At 42.4% G+C, this 15,011-nt stretch overlaps 1 protein-coding gene across 1 annotated transcript in view; it reads right to left on the reverse strand.

Moving 5' to 3' along the window:
• The window catches only part of CACNA2D3 (calcium voltage-gated channel auxiliary subunit alpha2delta 3), a 776,511-nt gene that overhangs the window by 60,064 nt on the left and 701,436 nt on the right, over window positions 1–15,011 (reverse strand). The window contains exons 30-31 of the mRNA XM_064496418.1: window positions 6,882–6,944; window positions 3,809–3,879 (exon numbers count right to left, since the gene is read on the reverse strand). Of these exons, the coding sequence (XP_064352488.1) occupies window positions 3,809–3,879; window positions 6,882–6,944 (134 nt within the window). The remainder of the gene's footprint in view (window positions 1–3,808; window positions 3,880–6,881; window positions 6,945–15,011) is intronic.

The raw sequence follows: 15,011 nt of genomic DNA on the forward strand, positions 1-15,011 counted from the left end.
GTTTTTGAGAAATATGAATACAAATCTCTTACCCGACATGAACAAGAGTGAGAAAGAAAAGCAGCTAAAATGAAAAGCCCTAAATGAGTCAGGGCTACTCAGGGAGTCCACTTACTTTCCATGATAAGAATGAAGATGGATTTCAAGTTCTCTATTTGAAACACAAAAAGCTGACCAGGCATATAGTATCGTATGAGAAAATATGTGAAACCTGGGAACATGACTTGTTTTAATGATTTATCAACTTCAGTCAGAAGAAATCTGGGCCATCTCATCACTGTGCTGGCCTCCATTCTGAAAGATCTGCTTGACCAGATAAGGCACGCTGAGCCAACACCCTCCTCAGCTATCCAGCTGCCCTTTACTTTGTCTCAAACAAAACTGAAGGAAGCGCCACATGCTATACAATGCTGTTGTACACAGAACCAGGTAAAGGGCAGAAGCTAGAAAATTCTCTCTGTGCTCAGACTGCAGGATGTTTGAATCTAGCTCTGTTACACAGAGACAAATTCTTAATCTTCCCAAGCCTCATTATTTCCACCTATCAAATGGGTGTATTTATACCCAGATCCAGCTTCGTGGGCATGTGGCCTGTGTAACTGCACAGAACCCTGCTCTTAGAAGGGTCCTGTGCTTGGCTTAATACTCTCTTGTTGCCTTCTTGAATTCTTAGTAATTTTTGAAAAAGGGGCCCCATATTTTCATTTTGCACTGGGCCCTGCAAATGAGGCACTGGTCCTGTTTATACCTCTCACAAAGTCATTGGAAAGGACTGCAAGAGGTAAGATCTGTCAGGTGCAACTCAGGCCTGGTGCATGGTAGGTGCTCTAGGAAAATAGCCATAATGATCATTATTTTCACATCACTGAGGCTACTGGTATGTTACAGGGTCCTGGCCACTATATCATCGTAAGCTGGGTGGACAGAGTCAAGTTAAAGACTTGGCCTAGGTGACCAAGAGTGGCCACTTTACCTCTTAGATTGTTTGCACGTGCTGCTGCAGAACTCTCTCAAAGCTCCCTCAAGTTGGTAATTTATTCAAACAAATCATTGACTTCCCTTCCTCACACATAGCACTGCAGACACAGAAGACGATGTTCTTTCCCTCTGATGGCACTGCTACGTAGGATGGCCATCAGGTCACTAGGTAAGTGGCCAAACAATCAAGGGAAGACTCCACTGCCAAGTAGGCAAGCATCGTCTTGCTTTAGAGACAGAGGCAACAAATATGGACTAGTGGGGAGAGAGAAAAGGGAGGTTGATAAAGGGAGATGCTGTTCTTTACTTTGAGCTCTGTCCTGCTGAAGGAGATGATGTGTAGAGCTCCTGTGTATGAAACACATTTCTTTAGGACTGGGTATAAGCAGACCAAATCAAGAAACTTTGTGTCAGGGCATGCTGTCCAAGATGCTGAGATGAGATGTCAGCTAGGTGAACCAGTCCTGAACTTTACCAGGGCTCAACCATGTCACTAAAGCAACTCAGCCTCCACATACCCTGTGTTTGGGGGTGGGGTACATCGCAACATGGTGCCCGATATGTCCCAGGGCACTGTCAGTTACTTTTGGCTACAGTGCTTCTGAAATACAGATCTCCTCTGAACAAAAGGACCATCAACCTTACACTCTGAATAAGCACTGCACTGCTGGCAAGGGCAAGGGCAAGGGCATGAACGTCTGAGTTCCAGGAGGACAGCAGCACCCCAACACTGACTGAATGGAGACCCCATCACCAGGCGTCATGTGAAGCCTGTTGTGAAATGTGTAAACGTAAAAAAAGCATCACCTAATGCCAAGTAGGAAGCGAAGCCAAAGATCCACAACAAAAATCACAGCAGCAGCTAGCAATTATTGAGCCCTTAATATATGCCAGGCACTATGTGAGAATTTTATGCTTATTATTATCTCATTAACTCTGACAGCAACCTTTGCAAGTAATTATTATTATCATCTTCATTTTCCACATAAAGAAACCAAAGCTTGGGGAGGCAACATGACTACTCTAAGTCACGCAGCTAGCAAATGTCAGAGCCTGAATTTGAACCCAATCCATCCGACTTCAAAACCCAAAATCTCATTGTTGTCCTGGCCAGTGTGGGGGCCTTTCAAACAGGCCCAGGGGGTTTGTCAACTAATTCCCAGATGACAGCAGTTGCTGCTAAAATTGAGTAGAGTCCCAGCCCTTCCCTTTTCTCAAATATGTCAGCTACCCTTGTAGTAAAAGAAAGTTCTAAATTCATGTCAACCATACTTCATCCACATTAAGAAGTCTAGGAATTTAACATTCCACTACAACCTTTCTCTTTCTCCCACCAGTTTGAAAGGAATATCCAAAAGGAAGGAGGGAAAAGAGTAATTTTGTTAAAAAAAGTTGAAAAATATGCTTTCAAATGAGAAACACGTGTGTGATTATTCTTCCTCTTTTGTCTCCCCCTACCCAATGAAGTTGAAAACAAGCTAACACAATACAAATGTACATATCCACATAAAGATACCAAAAAAAACAGTGGTGTCCTGGATGAGAGACAATCCAGAAGCTGCCCTGGGAAGCTTTAAGAAGCCATGGAAAACTCCAGAGCAACCCAAGCCCTACTCCAAGCAGAGTTTTTAAGCTTGTGTACAATGACTCCTGGCAAAAAAAAAAAGGGGAAAACAAAAATGTACTTGAATTTTAAAGTGAGAATTGAGCAGGAGTGAACACTCAGACCGAGAGCAAGTGTGTCACAGATTGCAGAAGTGCTGGAGTTATGCCATTTTCTTTACATCATTTCTTGTTTCCCTCTTTCTGGCACAAACAAGCTACGGAATCTCAAAAACTGGGTCATCATTTTTGAATTCCCTGCTTTCAGCACAGCATTCAGTTGGTCTTGTTGACTGGCTTAGAAGTCCAATTTCCTGAGCTAACATTTCCTGGCCATTCAGCTACAAGGGATTAATAAACTGGGAGGTTGTCTTTCTCGCAGGCAACAGTTCTTACAGGTGAGCTGAGGTCCATCCTTGTATTTCCTGCTATTATACATTTAACAGCAACAAATATGTCCAGGAAAGCACCACTTCAAAGGCCACCTTTCTTCCAGGGAGGCCAAGGAAAGGGAGACAGATTGACTCCTGGGGGTACATTACTGGCATCCTGATTTCATAGTCATGGCTTTTCCCACTGGCTTTGGTGTTCTCAAGAGCATAGCTGGCCTGCTCATGAGAGATACAGGGCATGAGGAAATCATCCTATACAAGCGTCACTTAGGGTCAATAAGAGCTCTCACAACCCAGTTGAGTGGTCCCTGCCACCAATATGACACCCTCTGGGTTGTCTTCTACAGCAGACTTAAACTTACCTCCATCTGGGGGCAGGTTTTGAGAACTTTTACTTGATTTTCCAAAAAATTGTATTAATGAGTCTCAATGTCACTTCCTATCCCTGAGTTCCAGATTCCTAGCAAGCTTTCCCAGTTGGTCAGTGTGAGACAAGACACACTCCTCTTTCTTGACCAGGTGAAAATGTTTCCTACTTCCTTGCACTCACTTGCTTGAGACAAATAATCACGTCCCAGTGCAGGCTGACTTCAGTACTGGCCTCTAATAAATGCTCTGCTAAGGGAACAGGGACCGCATTGTGAGCTGAGTTTCTGAGACTCTTAACACTCATGCAAGAGGCATCAAATTTCAGGAGATCTTCTGGAGCATGAACACAAGTACAAACCAGCCATGGGGTCAAGTCTGGGCTTGCTTTATTTGACCTTGGTTTGTTTTATTTTATTTAGGCACTTTCTCGGGGGGGGGGGGCACGCAAGGGACCATAAAATCCTTACCTTTTAAAGGAGCCCATTGTTAACAATTTGTTCATCACAGCTCCCTCCACCTCACCAAAAAAGTCTCCAGTCTGTGGGGAAGAAAAGAAGACCTGTGAGGAAGTGTAGATAAATAATGTGCCCAAACACCGGAGAATAAAAACGGACACAGACTGCGTCCTGGAGCTGACAGAGGCAAAAAGCAGGTCTTCAGGACTACTGTTACATAAAAGTGGGAAAGGTCTTAATGGTCATGAGAAGTTATGGGATTACAGAGTGAACTAGCTAGCAGATGTGAATGTTCCAAATATATGACAGGGGCAGGGGGAGGGTGGGTGGTGAGGGTGGCATTGCATAACACATGCTGAGTGCTGGAATTAAAATGCACATGCACACGTGTGCATACACATGAGCACACAGGTGAGTGCAGGCTCACGCGCACGTGCACCCACACAGCATTGGTCTTGCATGGAGGGAGTGGGCATTAATCTGTACTCAATCCCTTGTGATTAAAACACTACTTCATACAGACAGAAACAGGCTGTGAAAAGGCTTCCTAGGCAGTAATAAAAAGAACTGTTTATAATCCCTGAATGACCCGTTTAGGGAAATACAGCGGTCTTCTTCATGGACCCTACAACCTTCCTATGGCAGAGATTATGTTCTTTCTCTAAATCACTTTCTGGGGAACATTCTCATTTTGTCCACAGGCAGTTAATATGTTGACCAGGAATGAAGCTGTCCAGCCCCTTGAAGAGAAGGTTCAGCCAATCCAACTTCCAATGGTCGACCCCAACTCTGGAGCTGTCTTTGGGGCAACAGTCCTTCCCCGGCACCAGGCTGATGCTTCTGCAAATCTAGTTCTTGGTGCTGGCCAAGATTTGCAAACTCTGAACAGTGGAATGAAGGGTGAACATCTCGGGCATCCCTCCAGACTCCTGGAGCACTATCATAAGTGTCCCAAGGGGGAGGGTGTATCCAGTACAGTGGAACAGAGCTTGGAGCAATAGCCTTCCTCTGCCAACACCCTGGAATGAGCTAGTGTAGACCAGCAGAGAACTCGCATCTCTACCGCTGATGCTCTAAACATTTATCGCTTATGTAGGGGATAGGTGGGTGGGCCCAAATTATACAAATTCCACAGGTTTTGTATTAATTAAATCTCAATTCCATTACAACAGAGTGACCTCAACCACGCTCCTGGGAGTTTTCAGGCAGAAAGGCACATATAGACTTCGCTAAAAAGTCAGAAAATAGGGGAGGAAAGAAAGAAATGACATTTCACTGACTGAATATTGAACATTGCCTTTTTCACTCCAGGGACATTTGAACTTTGGCAAACCCTATGGGTATGTGCTGCTGTGCCGCTGTGCTGCTGGGAGCAAAGACATGTGCATTTCCTGTGTGTAAATATGCTAGTATCAGTGGAACTGGTTGTGAGATGAAGAATTACCCTAATTGGGGTACAGGAAATCAGACATCAAACAAGCTGAGGCAATGCAGGCTGGCAGGCTCCCTGGACTATTCTACCCAGAGGTAAAGTAGGCAACAGGCTTGGGAAGGGTCCTTATTTCAGTGGTTCACTTCGTTGGCTAGACCAAGACTCAGCACTGGAAGACATTCACCATGTCCTTCTTCACCCAGGACCAGGTTCCCATCTCAGCCCTCCATGATTAATGCAGGACAACAGAGCTCCTCCTCAGAGGGGATTAATTTGGGTTCCTGAGTGTCTCAGTGTTTCTTCTTCCAGACACATAGGCACATTACATAGGCCTATGACCATTCTTGCTCCCAGAGACTGGCTTTGTTTCATGGGCTCATCCTTCCTATCTAATGTCCATCAACTGTCTAATATCCCAGTGATGTCCAGGATCTCAGGAGACTGTGTGTGGGCAGTCTGAGTCTCAATCATGTAACTGTAACCCACCAAAGGTGCATTTAAAATCCCACAACATTCTCATAGAGAAGAGGGGAAACTGAAGCACAGCTCCACACGTTACCTGAAGCCAGTGTTCACAAATTAACAAGCCAGTGAGCTTAGACCCTAAGGAGCCACACTTAAGGACAATTAACTAACTTATTAGGCATTAATGGACCTATTGCACTGTTGACTATTAAAACATTTTAAATGATTTAAATGGAACTTCATTATAAAATGCTAGTATCTGCAAATATCAGAGATAAAAGAACCCATCTGTAGTCAATCCTTCTCCTCTCAGGGAGCCCAAGTGATGTGCCCAAGACCCCAAAACAAGTTAAGGAAGAGAGCTCGCCCCAGAAACCATTTGCCTCTGCCTCCAGTATTACTTTACTACCCCACACTGCTGAACTTGTCTGTATTTGACATTCTTTTAATATGCTAATTTCATTTCTAATTGCAGAAAAAGTTTTCATGTACCAAATTTTACAGGAGAAATCTTTGTTTCTCTTTTGCAATGCTATCAATTTTAAGTCTTATTTTGATTTCCAAATACAGTGGAGCTTTCTGTGCTCAGCACCCTTGCTTGGTTTCTTGTCATATTTCCCTCCTTCTCCCACAATGCACACAGCTCGATCAAATGAAAAACATTCTTCATCTATCTGTGGGTCCTTGTCCCTCTGCGTTGAGAATCCAAGTTAATTCTTAAACTCAGATAACTTTTTCAAAAGTAAAAACCAGAAAGAAAGCCATAAAAATTATATTGACATATATACATATATATGTGTGTATATATAAATTATAGATAGACAGATAGATAAAATATCAAAATACTAAAAGTAGGAAACCTCTTTAAAATCGCCCAAACTCTTTAGGCATCTCCACGCTTGAAGCAAAAAGTTCTATAAATTGAACATTTTATGAGTGAGAGAGCAGACCCTGAGCTCTGCACCAGCACCACTGCCCACCTCCTCCCCAGAGGTAAAAACTCTTTGGGGCCTGCTGAGAAGTAGGCTGTGACATTCTTAGAGGAATGAAAATAAGGTTTTATAATCTCTTGCTATTACCTCTTAAATACAGATAATTGTCTCAAAGTTTCAGCACCATAATTTGCTCCCCTTGACCCAAGCACATTCTAAGATCCTTACTTTGAGTTGGGAGAAATTTCTCACTCACCTGTGTGTAGTCTTCAGACACCAGAATAAATCCATTATTGTCTATGAGGTAACAGTTCACAGTCTAGAAAATAAAAACACCACAGTTTCAACTTTGGGTCCTCAGACTGATTTTACACGAAATGACGTATTTCCAACCCGGGAGAAACTTATTTAAGGATGTTTTGGGGGAATTGGAAATGCCTGCTGGCTCTAAGAGTTGAGGCCATGGTTAAGCTAACCCCAGCATTTACTCTGCAAAACTAACAAACAAAAATAAAACACTGAGCAAGCCTCGAACATCCCAGATTAGGATAAAAAGAATATACATTTAAAAATTATTCATTACAGTTTGTCTTCCCTTTTTAAAATGTATATGACCGGAATAATATTTCCCAGGAACAAAGTGTTCAGAGGCCCCCGAGTCTGTATTCACAGTGGCTGAAGTGCAGGCTGTTTTGAAAGCAAAACGCCAGCACAATGCCATTACTCTAATGATGTATTAATGAAAACACCGTGTCAGCTCAGAAGACCATCAGGGGACCAGGTAATATTTTTTAATTTGTTCATAGACTTAGGCAGGGGGGAAGGGGCAGACTTCTGTTAAAGGGGCCCCTCAGGCCTCCTAAAGGTTTTCAAACTGTGTTTTTAATTGGGAGCTGGATTTGGGGGCAGGGCTGTTAGCTTTTGGTAGCTCAGACTTATAAATTGTAGCAAGGTAAACCCAAACCTCTGCTTCCCCCACACTACTTTAATCTCAAGTGAATGATTTGCTACAGGCTAAGTTTTAATTACAGTGCTGTGGAGTTTAAACTTAAGGTTTAATTCTGTCCTTGATGTAACTCGGTTTCTATTTATTGCAGCTTTACATACTGACTGCAACATTTAATTTGTAACATATCTTTACCCTGAGCTAAATTCCCCTAGCTCCAGGCCACCACAGGGCTGGAGTTTTCTGGGACATTTACCTATCCAACGGAGTTGATCTTAGTCAGCCATAGAAGTACAGTAGTAAGTTGGTCAGAAAGAGTCATTCTTTATTAGTAGGCAATGGTGGAGAATCAGGAGAAAATTAAAAGCTCTGCTAGCACCTTTTAGAAAAAAAGTTGGCTGTTTCCTTTAGTTATCCAAAGGGGCCAGATGAATGACTTGGGTACCCTGGTCATAATTTTACTATTTAAAGAAGCTCTTAGCTGCATGGACACTACTTTGGCCTTGGTGGGAGTCTTGGCAAACTTTCTCCTTTTTTAGGATATAGCATTATGAAAACAATCTCACAGAGCTGTGCTGTCCAGTATGGCAGCCACAAGCTACATGCAGATTTAAGTTTAAGTTAATTAAAATTAAATAAAATAAAAAATTCAGTTCCTTAGTCACACTAGCTGCATTTCAAGTGCTCTGCACTAGCTGTAGCTAATGATTATACTTTTGAACACTTCTATCACTGTAGAAAGTTCTCTTGGATAACAGTATTTTTTTTTTCGATCACACTAGTACCCCAATGATTTTTAACCCAGACTATATTGGGTCATATTAGAAAAATCTATACACTTGTTTATTTGAATGTCATGATTGTCATTTTGTAGATATAGACCCTAATGTAAAGGGAGGTTAACCTCCACTCAATCAATAAATACATGTTGAGTATAGCAGTGGACTTCGTATGTAAATGTTAACTCTCCAAATCCTTACAGATGCACAGAGAATCCAAAGCCATCAGAACTCATCCTCTATCCCTAATTTTAAAATTAGTTCCCACTCAAACATCCAGAGCCAATTAGTTCTCTTGCTATTAGACCTGTATCTTTGGTCAGTATCTCTGTCTAATGTTGTAAATATTAGATAATACAAGGCAAGTATAAAGCAAATAGATTATAAAATCAACTGAAAATCTTGGGAAAGAGACTTTATGAAGTCTATGAAAGTGATGCTGGAGATCAGCTCCAATCACACACAAAGCACATAAGGATCTGCCAGAGGTAACGAAGAAAGAAAAAATCACCACAGATAACATGAAAGATGCTTCCAGAGAGAATCATTTCAAAAGCAAGGGACTAAGAGAAGCTCCTGGGGAAAATGATCAAACTCTACTATATATGATCCTTGTGATCATTCTGAGAAAATCAAATACAAAGTGAAGGATTCTATATTGTGATTTTCATAATTTTATCAGGAATTATACTCCTTACTCCCAAACCCAACTAAATGTATTTGTTTGCTTGTAGAATTAGAATATGACTACAATTATCACTTAAGTCTGTTAAATAAAACAAATGTATTTTCACCATTTCCACTTTATTTAGAGACAAAGCTTCGAGGAAATGCTTCATTATTTGCTGTAAATGTTTGCTTCTTTCCCTACCCTCATTTCTTAGAAATGAGGACCTCTGTGCTCCTTATAATGGCTGGCACTGGGTGGAATCTAGGTCAAACTGGACATTAGGAGACTCACTTCTCAGGTGAGTTCCCACCTCTTCTGGTGTGAAAAGAACAGAGGTAAGAGTTCTGGAGAAGGGGAGAAGGCTGTTTTAACTCATAACTTGGAAAACCAAGCTGAGGAGGAGGAGGAGGCAGCTATAGGAGGACACCAACTCACACACTGCTGTCACACTGTCAAGTAGGGATTATCTTCTTCCAAGAGGAGAAACTGAGGCTCATCCACGTTAGCTTCCTCAAGGCCATACAGTGAAGCAAGCAGGACATGAATCCAGTGCTTTGTGACTCCAAAGCCCACACTCCGTCTACTGGCCAACTCCCTCCACCTTCCCAGTGACATGACATAGTTAGGGTCCCAGGGTCTTGCCTGTTCATGGAAGGCTTTTCTTGTTTGAAAAAAAAGCAACTCCTTAGCATACGTATAGCTAAGGACAGATCTCATCTACCACATGTTATAACAAATGACAGAAAAATCAGCCAGATCAGTCAATGCACCAGGTGCCTGGGGGTTATTATTATGGCTAAAAACAAGCAAAAACAACATGATTGGTGTTTTGCAGCAGTTTAGTCAAGTGGTGTTGACCCCCCAATTGTAGGTTCCTGGGCTCTCCAAACACACAATTCTAAAGTTAATACCTGAAACCAAGAGATTAAGCCAGAAACAGCCAAGGGGGATTTTCTGTACTGCCCCATCACTTGCTAAGGAACAATCTATGGAAGAAAAATAAAAGCCCATTATAGGCTAGAATCTAAAAATACACTTAATGGGCTACTCATTTTGGTCAGTTCAGTCTACCTCCTCCCAGTTGGTTATGGGAAGAGGAATAGGAGGGCTGGTCAAGGCTCTCAAGGACTATACACTTAAGCTTCCAATTCCTCCAAAGGTGTGTCACATTCTTCTCCAGCAGAGTGGGTAAGCTCTCCTGGGCACGGGCTGGGGAATAGCAGTTACTTCTTATATACTGAGTAGCAGCTGGCACTTACTTCTTGGACCATGCTTCCATTTAACATTTTTAAAATTCACTTTTTCCCAATTAAGTTAGGATTCCATGACAGGAACTTGGTGGCAGAGAAGAGACAGTACTGTACTTGTTTGTGGGTAAGTTGGAATTTCAAGGTTACACTGATGAGAAAAAGACGTGGCCACTCTGTGAAACGAAAAACAGATACTGCCAACATTGTGATTTACAAATTACTGAGAAAATCAGGTCAGAAGCGAGGATGCCGTGTCACCGTTGTAGACCTGGGTCCCTTAATCTGAAAGATGTCATTTAATTTTCATTATAGGCAATACTGTTATGTTAGGTAAATTCTGTCACAATGACTTCCTAAGCAGACCTCCATGACAACAACCCCTTGGATTAAATTACTGGGAAGTACGGTGGAGTGAAGTAAGCCTACCAGAGTTAGGTGAGCAAAGTATTGGGTTATCAAACAGTCAGAACAGAATTAGCCAGATTTCAGTCTGACCAACTGTTTTCTCTCTGTCTCTTTACAATAAAGAATATTCAACTGCCTTCTGCATATTCCCCCACCCCCACCCTGCTGTAAGAGGAAATGGAGATTTTTTTTTCAGCTTTCTCTCACTATGCTACTTTTGCCCCAAATTAAGCCAAATGTCTCAGAAGGTGTCTGCCCATCACCCTGTCCCAAGGGTAGATGGACAGGCTGAAGGGCTTGAGGAAACCAGGAGCTCTAAGTTTTGACAGATATTGTAAGCATCCATTCTACAGCCACCTTGGACGAGCCATCTAGACGAAGTTGTTTGAAAAATGCAGAGATAAAGACAGAGAGGGTAAGAGAAGTTGCCTTAAAAAAAAAAAAGAAAAGAAAAAGACATCTTTCTTCAACTGTCTAATGACTCCATATTGCTCTGAGAAGTCCAGTTCTAGGTCACAAAGGCAGACCGGGTAGATAACTGAAGTCAGAGCCCCAAAACAGGCCACAGGAATTGGACAGTCACAGTAAGGAAAGCTGGGGAGGAAGGGTACTTGGGGTGACAAACACAGCACTGGAGCTTGCATTAACTGGAAGGTGGGTTAGCCCTGAGGCGAAGATACTAGCTTGAAAATCAGAGACTTTGACATTTGCTATCAGTATGACCTTGAGTAAAGTCTTTTAACACTCCCAGTCTCGGTTTCCTTATCTGAATGATGGAGACAGACTATTTCCTAGAGTTGAAGAGAAGATAAAGCAGGAGGGAGTGCAAAGTGCTGAGCACAGGGCAAGGCACATAATGAGTCCCTAAAGAACTTGTGCTTATGTCTATTCAGCAAATGATGTTTATCAGCCACCTACTATGTGCCCTCTTTGTAACTATCCTAATGCTGCAAACTGAGTTTTTCAGAAAGGGAAGTTGCTGCATAGCTCATAGTAAGAGATTGTGGAGGCGAGTCGGCTGAGCTGCACTGCTTTTTGTTCTGCCTTCCGTTTCAAGGGGATGCCTTTTGTTTCAGTTAGCCCAGTATTGTACTGCCAGTTGTTTTCATTTGTGGAGAGAGAGAAAGGGAGAAGCCTGGGTTCTTACATCTGAGGGTGGGGCTGAGTCTCTGCAACTTGGATGCACAAACATGCCATTTCTTAGTACCTTTTCTCCAGGTCTCCCCTCTGCTCCATAATACTTCATTTGTAGAACAGACTGACCCTTACTCCACATCACTTGATGTATCTTTTCAACATAGGTCAAATATCAGATCAAAATACAGTTGACACTTAAACAATATGGGTTTGAACTGCGTATGTCCACCTACAATGAGATGTTTTTCAATAGTAAATGCTACAGTACTACATGATAGCCAGTTGGCTGAACCTATGGATACGGAATACTGCATACAGAGGAACTTGTGTAGGAGGGCTGACTACAAGCTATACGTGGATTTTTCAAGTGTGCAGAGAGTGGGAGCCTCTATGCCCCACGTTATTTATTCAAGGTTCAACCGTACCTGTCTTTAGAAAAATGTATTGCAAAGTGGTCATTTTGGAGGTAGGATTCACTTGTTTCCTTGATCTCAATAGCTTTTCCAATGACCCTCAACCCTCTCACTGGCTGGGCTGGGTGGCCCCAGAGAGGGAAGTACCTGGATACTTGAATCTAGCTCTTCTTCCAGCTGTGTCATACTTTCAAATTCCAGAGGAAATGCTACAAGGCCTTACAAAGTCTAGTCATGATTATTAATCTCTGTTTAGTTGGAGTAAGTGAGGTGGTAGCTGAATCTGAATATGAGTTTTCATCCACTCAATGCCCTCACACCTCCTTCAAATGCCTTAGTAGGAAAGAAAGTTCTCTCCTCCACTCTTTGCAAAATACTGGTGCTCTCATCAGGAGATGGTGGCTGTTGGAGAGGTGAGTGGGAGAAGAGAGTGAGAGGTGTGAGAAGACAGTGCTCATGGGTCAGACTGAGGCCAAAGGTGGGCGTGCCTTCCTTCTCCCCTTCCACCTGAACACCAAACACGACTCCATAGACCACAATAGCCCTCGGCCATCACAGCACCTGCATGTGGTACTCTTTGCCTGGAGAGCTGTGCTCATGTTCAGACATTTTCTTAAATGTCATCTCCTTCTCCATTTTTAGTTGACTTAATTGTTGTCTCCTGAGGGAAGCCTGCCCTGCCCAACCCCATGTTACTTTAATTCACAGCTCTTCTCAAGGTTGATAATCACAAATGCTTATCTTCCCTGCTAACCAGTTAGCTCCTGGAGGACATGGGCCATTTCAGACTCTGCTTCCCAGTGACTTCCCAGGGGTCAGAGGTACCGGGCATGTAAGAAGGGTTCAGTTAATGTGTTGAAGGAATGAGTGAGTGAGTGGATGAGATGCTTCCTCTCACGCTCTTAAGTTAACATTAACCATGGGTAGAATGGAGCTCCTTAAGGTCCTCAGTCAGGCTCATGGCCAGGCCCTCCAGTCACAAGGCTCAGGCACTGCCTGGGCCAACCAAAGATGTATCTCTACAAGCCAGGAAGACATCTGGTCACTCCAACTCCACCCACCATCCCAGGGCATTCTTGCCAAGGCCCAGAAAGTCCATTGTTGGGGGAGCAGAGGAGCTGGAGAGGGTCCAAGGCAAAGCGTGTCTGATAAATCTGTAGGAGCTGGGCCAGGTCTTCAGTACAGGAGAAGCCAGAAACATGTGAACTTAATGAGCCCCCACAGCTGTTTTTAATGAGGACCTGATCACTTGAGGGCAGTTGGGGGAGTGGAGGTACATGGTCTCAAAGACTTAATTAAAACGTATGAAGGGGGAATGACACATGGAAAGAGTCTGCTGAAAAGATGGAAAGGGGTCTGGCTTTTCCATTTAAAACTTTGTCAACTGGTTGCCTGAAGCCAAAACTTAGAATCAAAATGGGAAATGAATGATAGTTTCAAAGTGCAAAATGAGGACATTTGAGCATCAGATCAAGTTCGGAAACTTGAGAAAGTTCCATGCTTAATTTTCAAAGTATGTCAACCTTTAAAATGATATTTGAATGGGAGTTCATCCCAATGGCTGCTAAAGGAGATCATTAGTAGTGAGGAAAGCATCCTACCTTGTGCTTACAATGCCCAGGGGAAACTGTCATTGCCTAAAGTGTATATGCCATTGCTATCTGAGGTTTTAGGTTCAAGTGAACCACTACTCTAAAAGAAGTATGTGTCTGCAGACATTTTTGTTTGATAGCTAATGGAGTTTATGTTTGATAGTTTATGGAGTGTTTACCATTTGCCAGGAGCTGTACCATATAGTTTCCATATATTATCTCATTCATCTTCACCACTACTCTGTAAGGTAGGTGTTTCTACCCCCATTGTATAGTTGAAGAAACTAAGGCACAGGAGGTTCAGCTTATTACTGTCAGAGTCACAATTTGAAGTTATTCAAACTCCATAGCCTGCACCTTTAGCCACCTAGACCACCTGTGAAATCAGTCACCAAATGACTAGTATATATTTTATGCTTCTAGCTCTAAGTGTGGATCCATTTCCACTTATTTTTATCTGTGAGGATGCACAGAGGTAGTGTGGGTTGTAGGAAGATTACTGCCTCTGGCTTTATTCATTAAATTGTTTAACCAACTATTTATCTTCAATTAAACCAACCAACCAACCAACTAGTAACCAACCAATCAACCAACCAGCTATCCAAAACACCATCCATCCAGTCACCCAACTAACCAACCCACTGTCCTCAGTTCCTTTACCATAAATTAGGATTAGTAATTAGTACAAGTGAAGGACTTAACACAGGGCCTTGTGACACTGATTAATCAGTATTACTACTGAACTGCATTGTCTTGAGCTGAGTGCCCCAATATGACAATGAATGACTCAGACAGAGGAGAGGTCTGAAGCCATTTGACTATCCTATGAATGACATCCTCAAACTTACTGAAGGGGTATTGATCATAAAAATCACAGGGCACTCTTTCCTAAGGGAAAATTATTTCCAATCTGATTGTCAGAAAAGGTAGGGCTTTTGTTGAAAAGCTGATTGGCTTGTACTCTTTCAATAGTGACTTATACTGCAACTAAGATTTTTTTTCTTTTTTTAAGCTGGCAGCCAGGTCTTTGGGGACCTAGGATTTTGTGTTTTAGCTTCATCCTGGACTCCCTTTTATGTTTCTCTATTTGTTTTTCCTTCTCTTTGGAAATATACTTCTAATCTATGTTTTCTGTGTTGAAATTATGTTTCATTAGGATTTCCTTCATCCTTGTGGTAACCAGAAGGAAGTAAG

This window comes from Camelus dromedarius, chromosome 17 (assembly GCF_036321535.1).
Source record: "Camelus dromedarius isolate mCamDro1 chromosome 17, mCamDro1.pat, whole genome shotgun sequence".
Taxonomy (NCBI): domain Eukaryota; kingdom Metazoa; phylum Chordata; class Mammalia; order Artiodactyla; family Camelidae; genus Camelus; species Camelus dromedarius.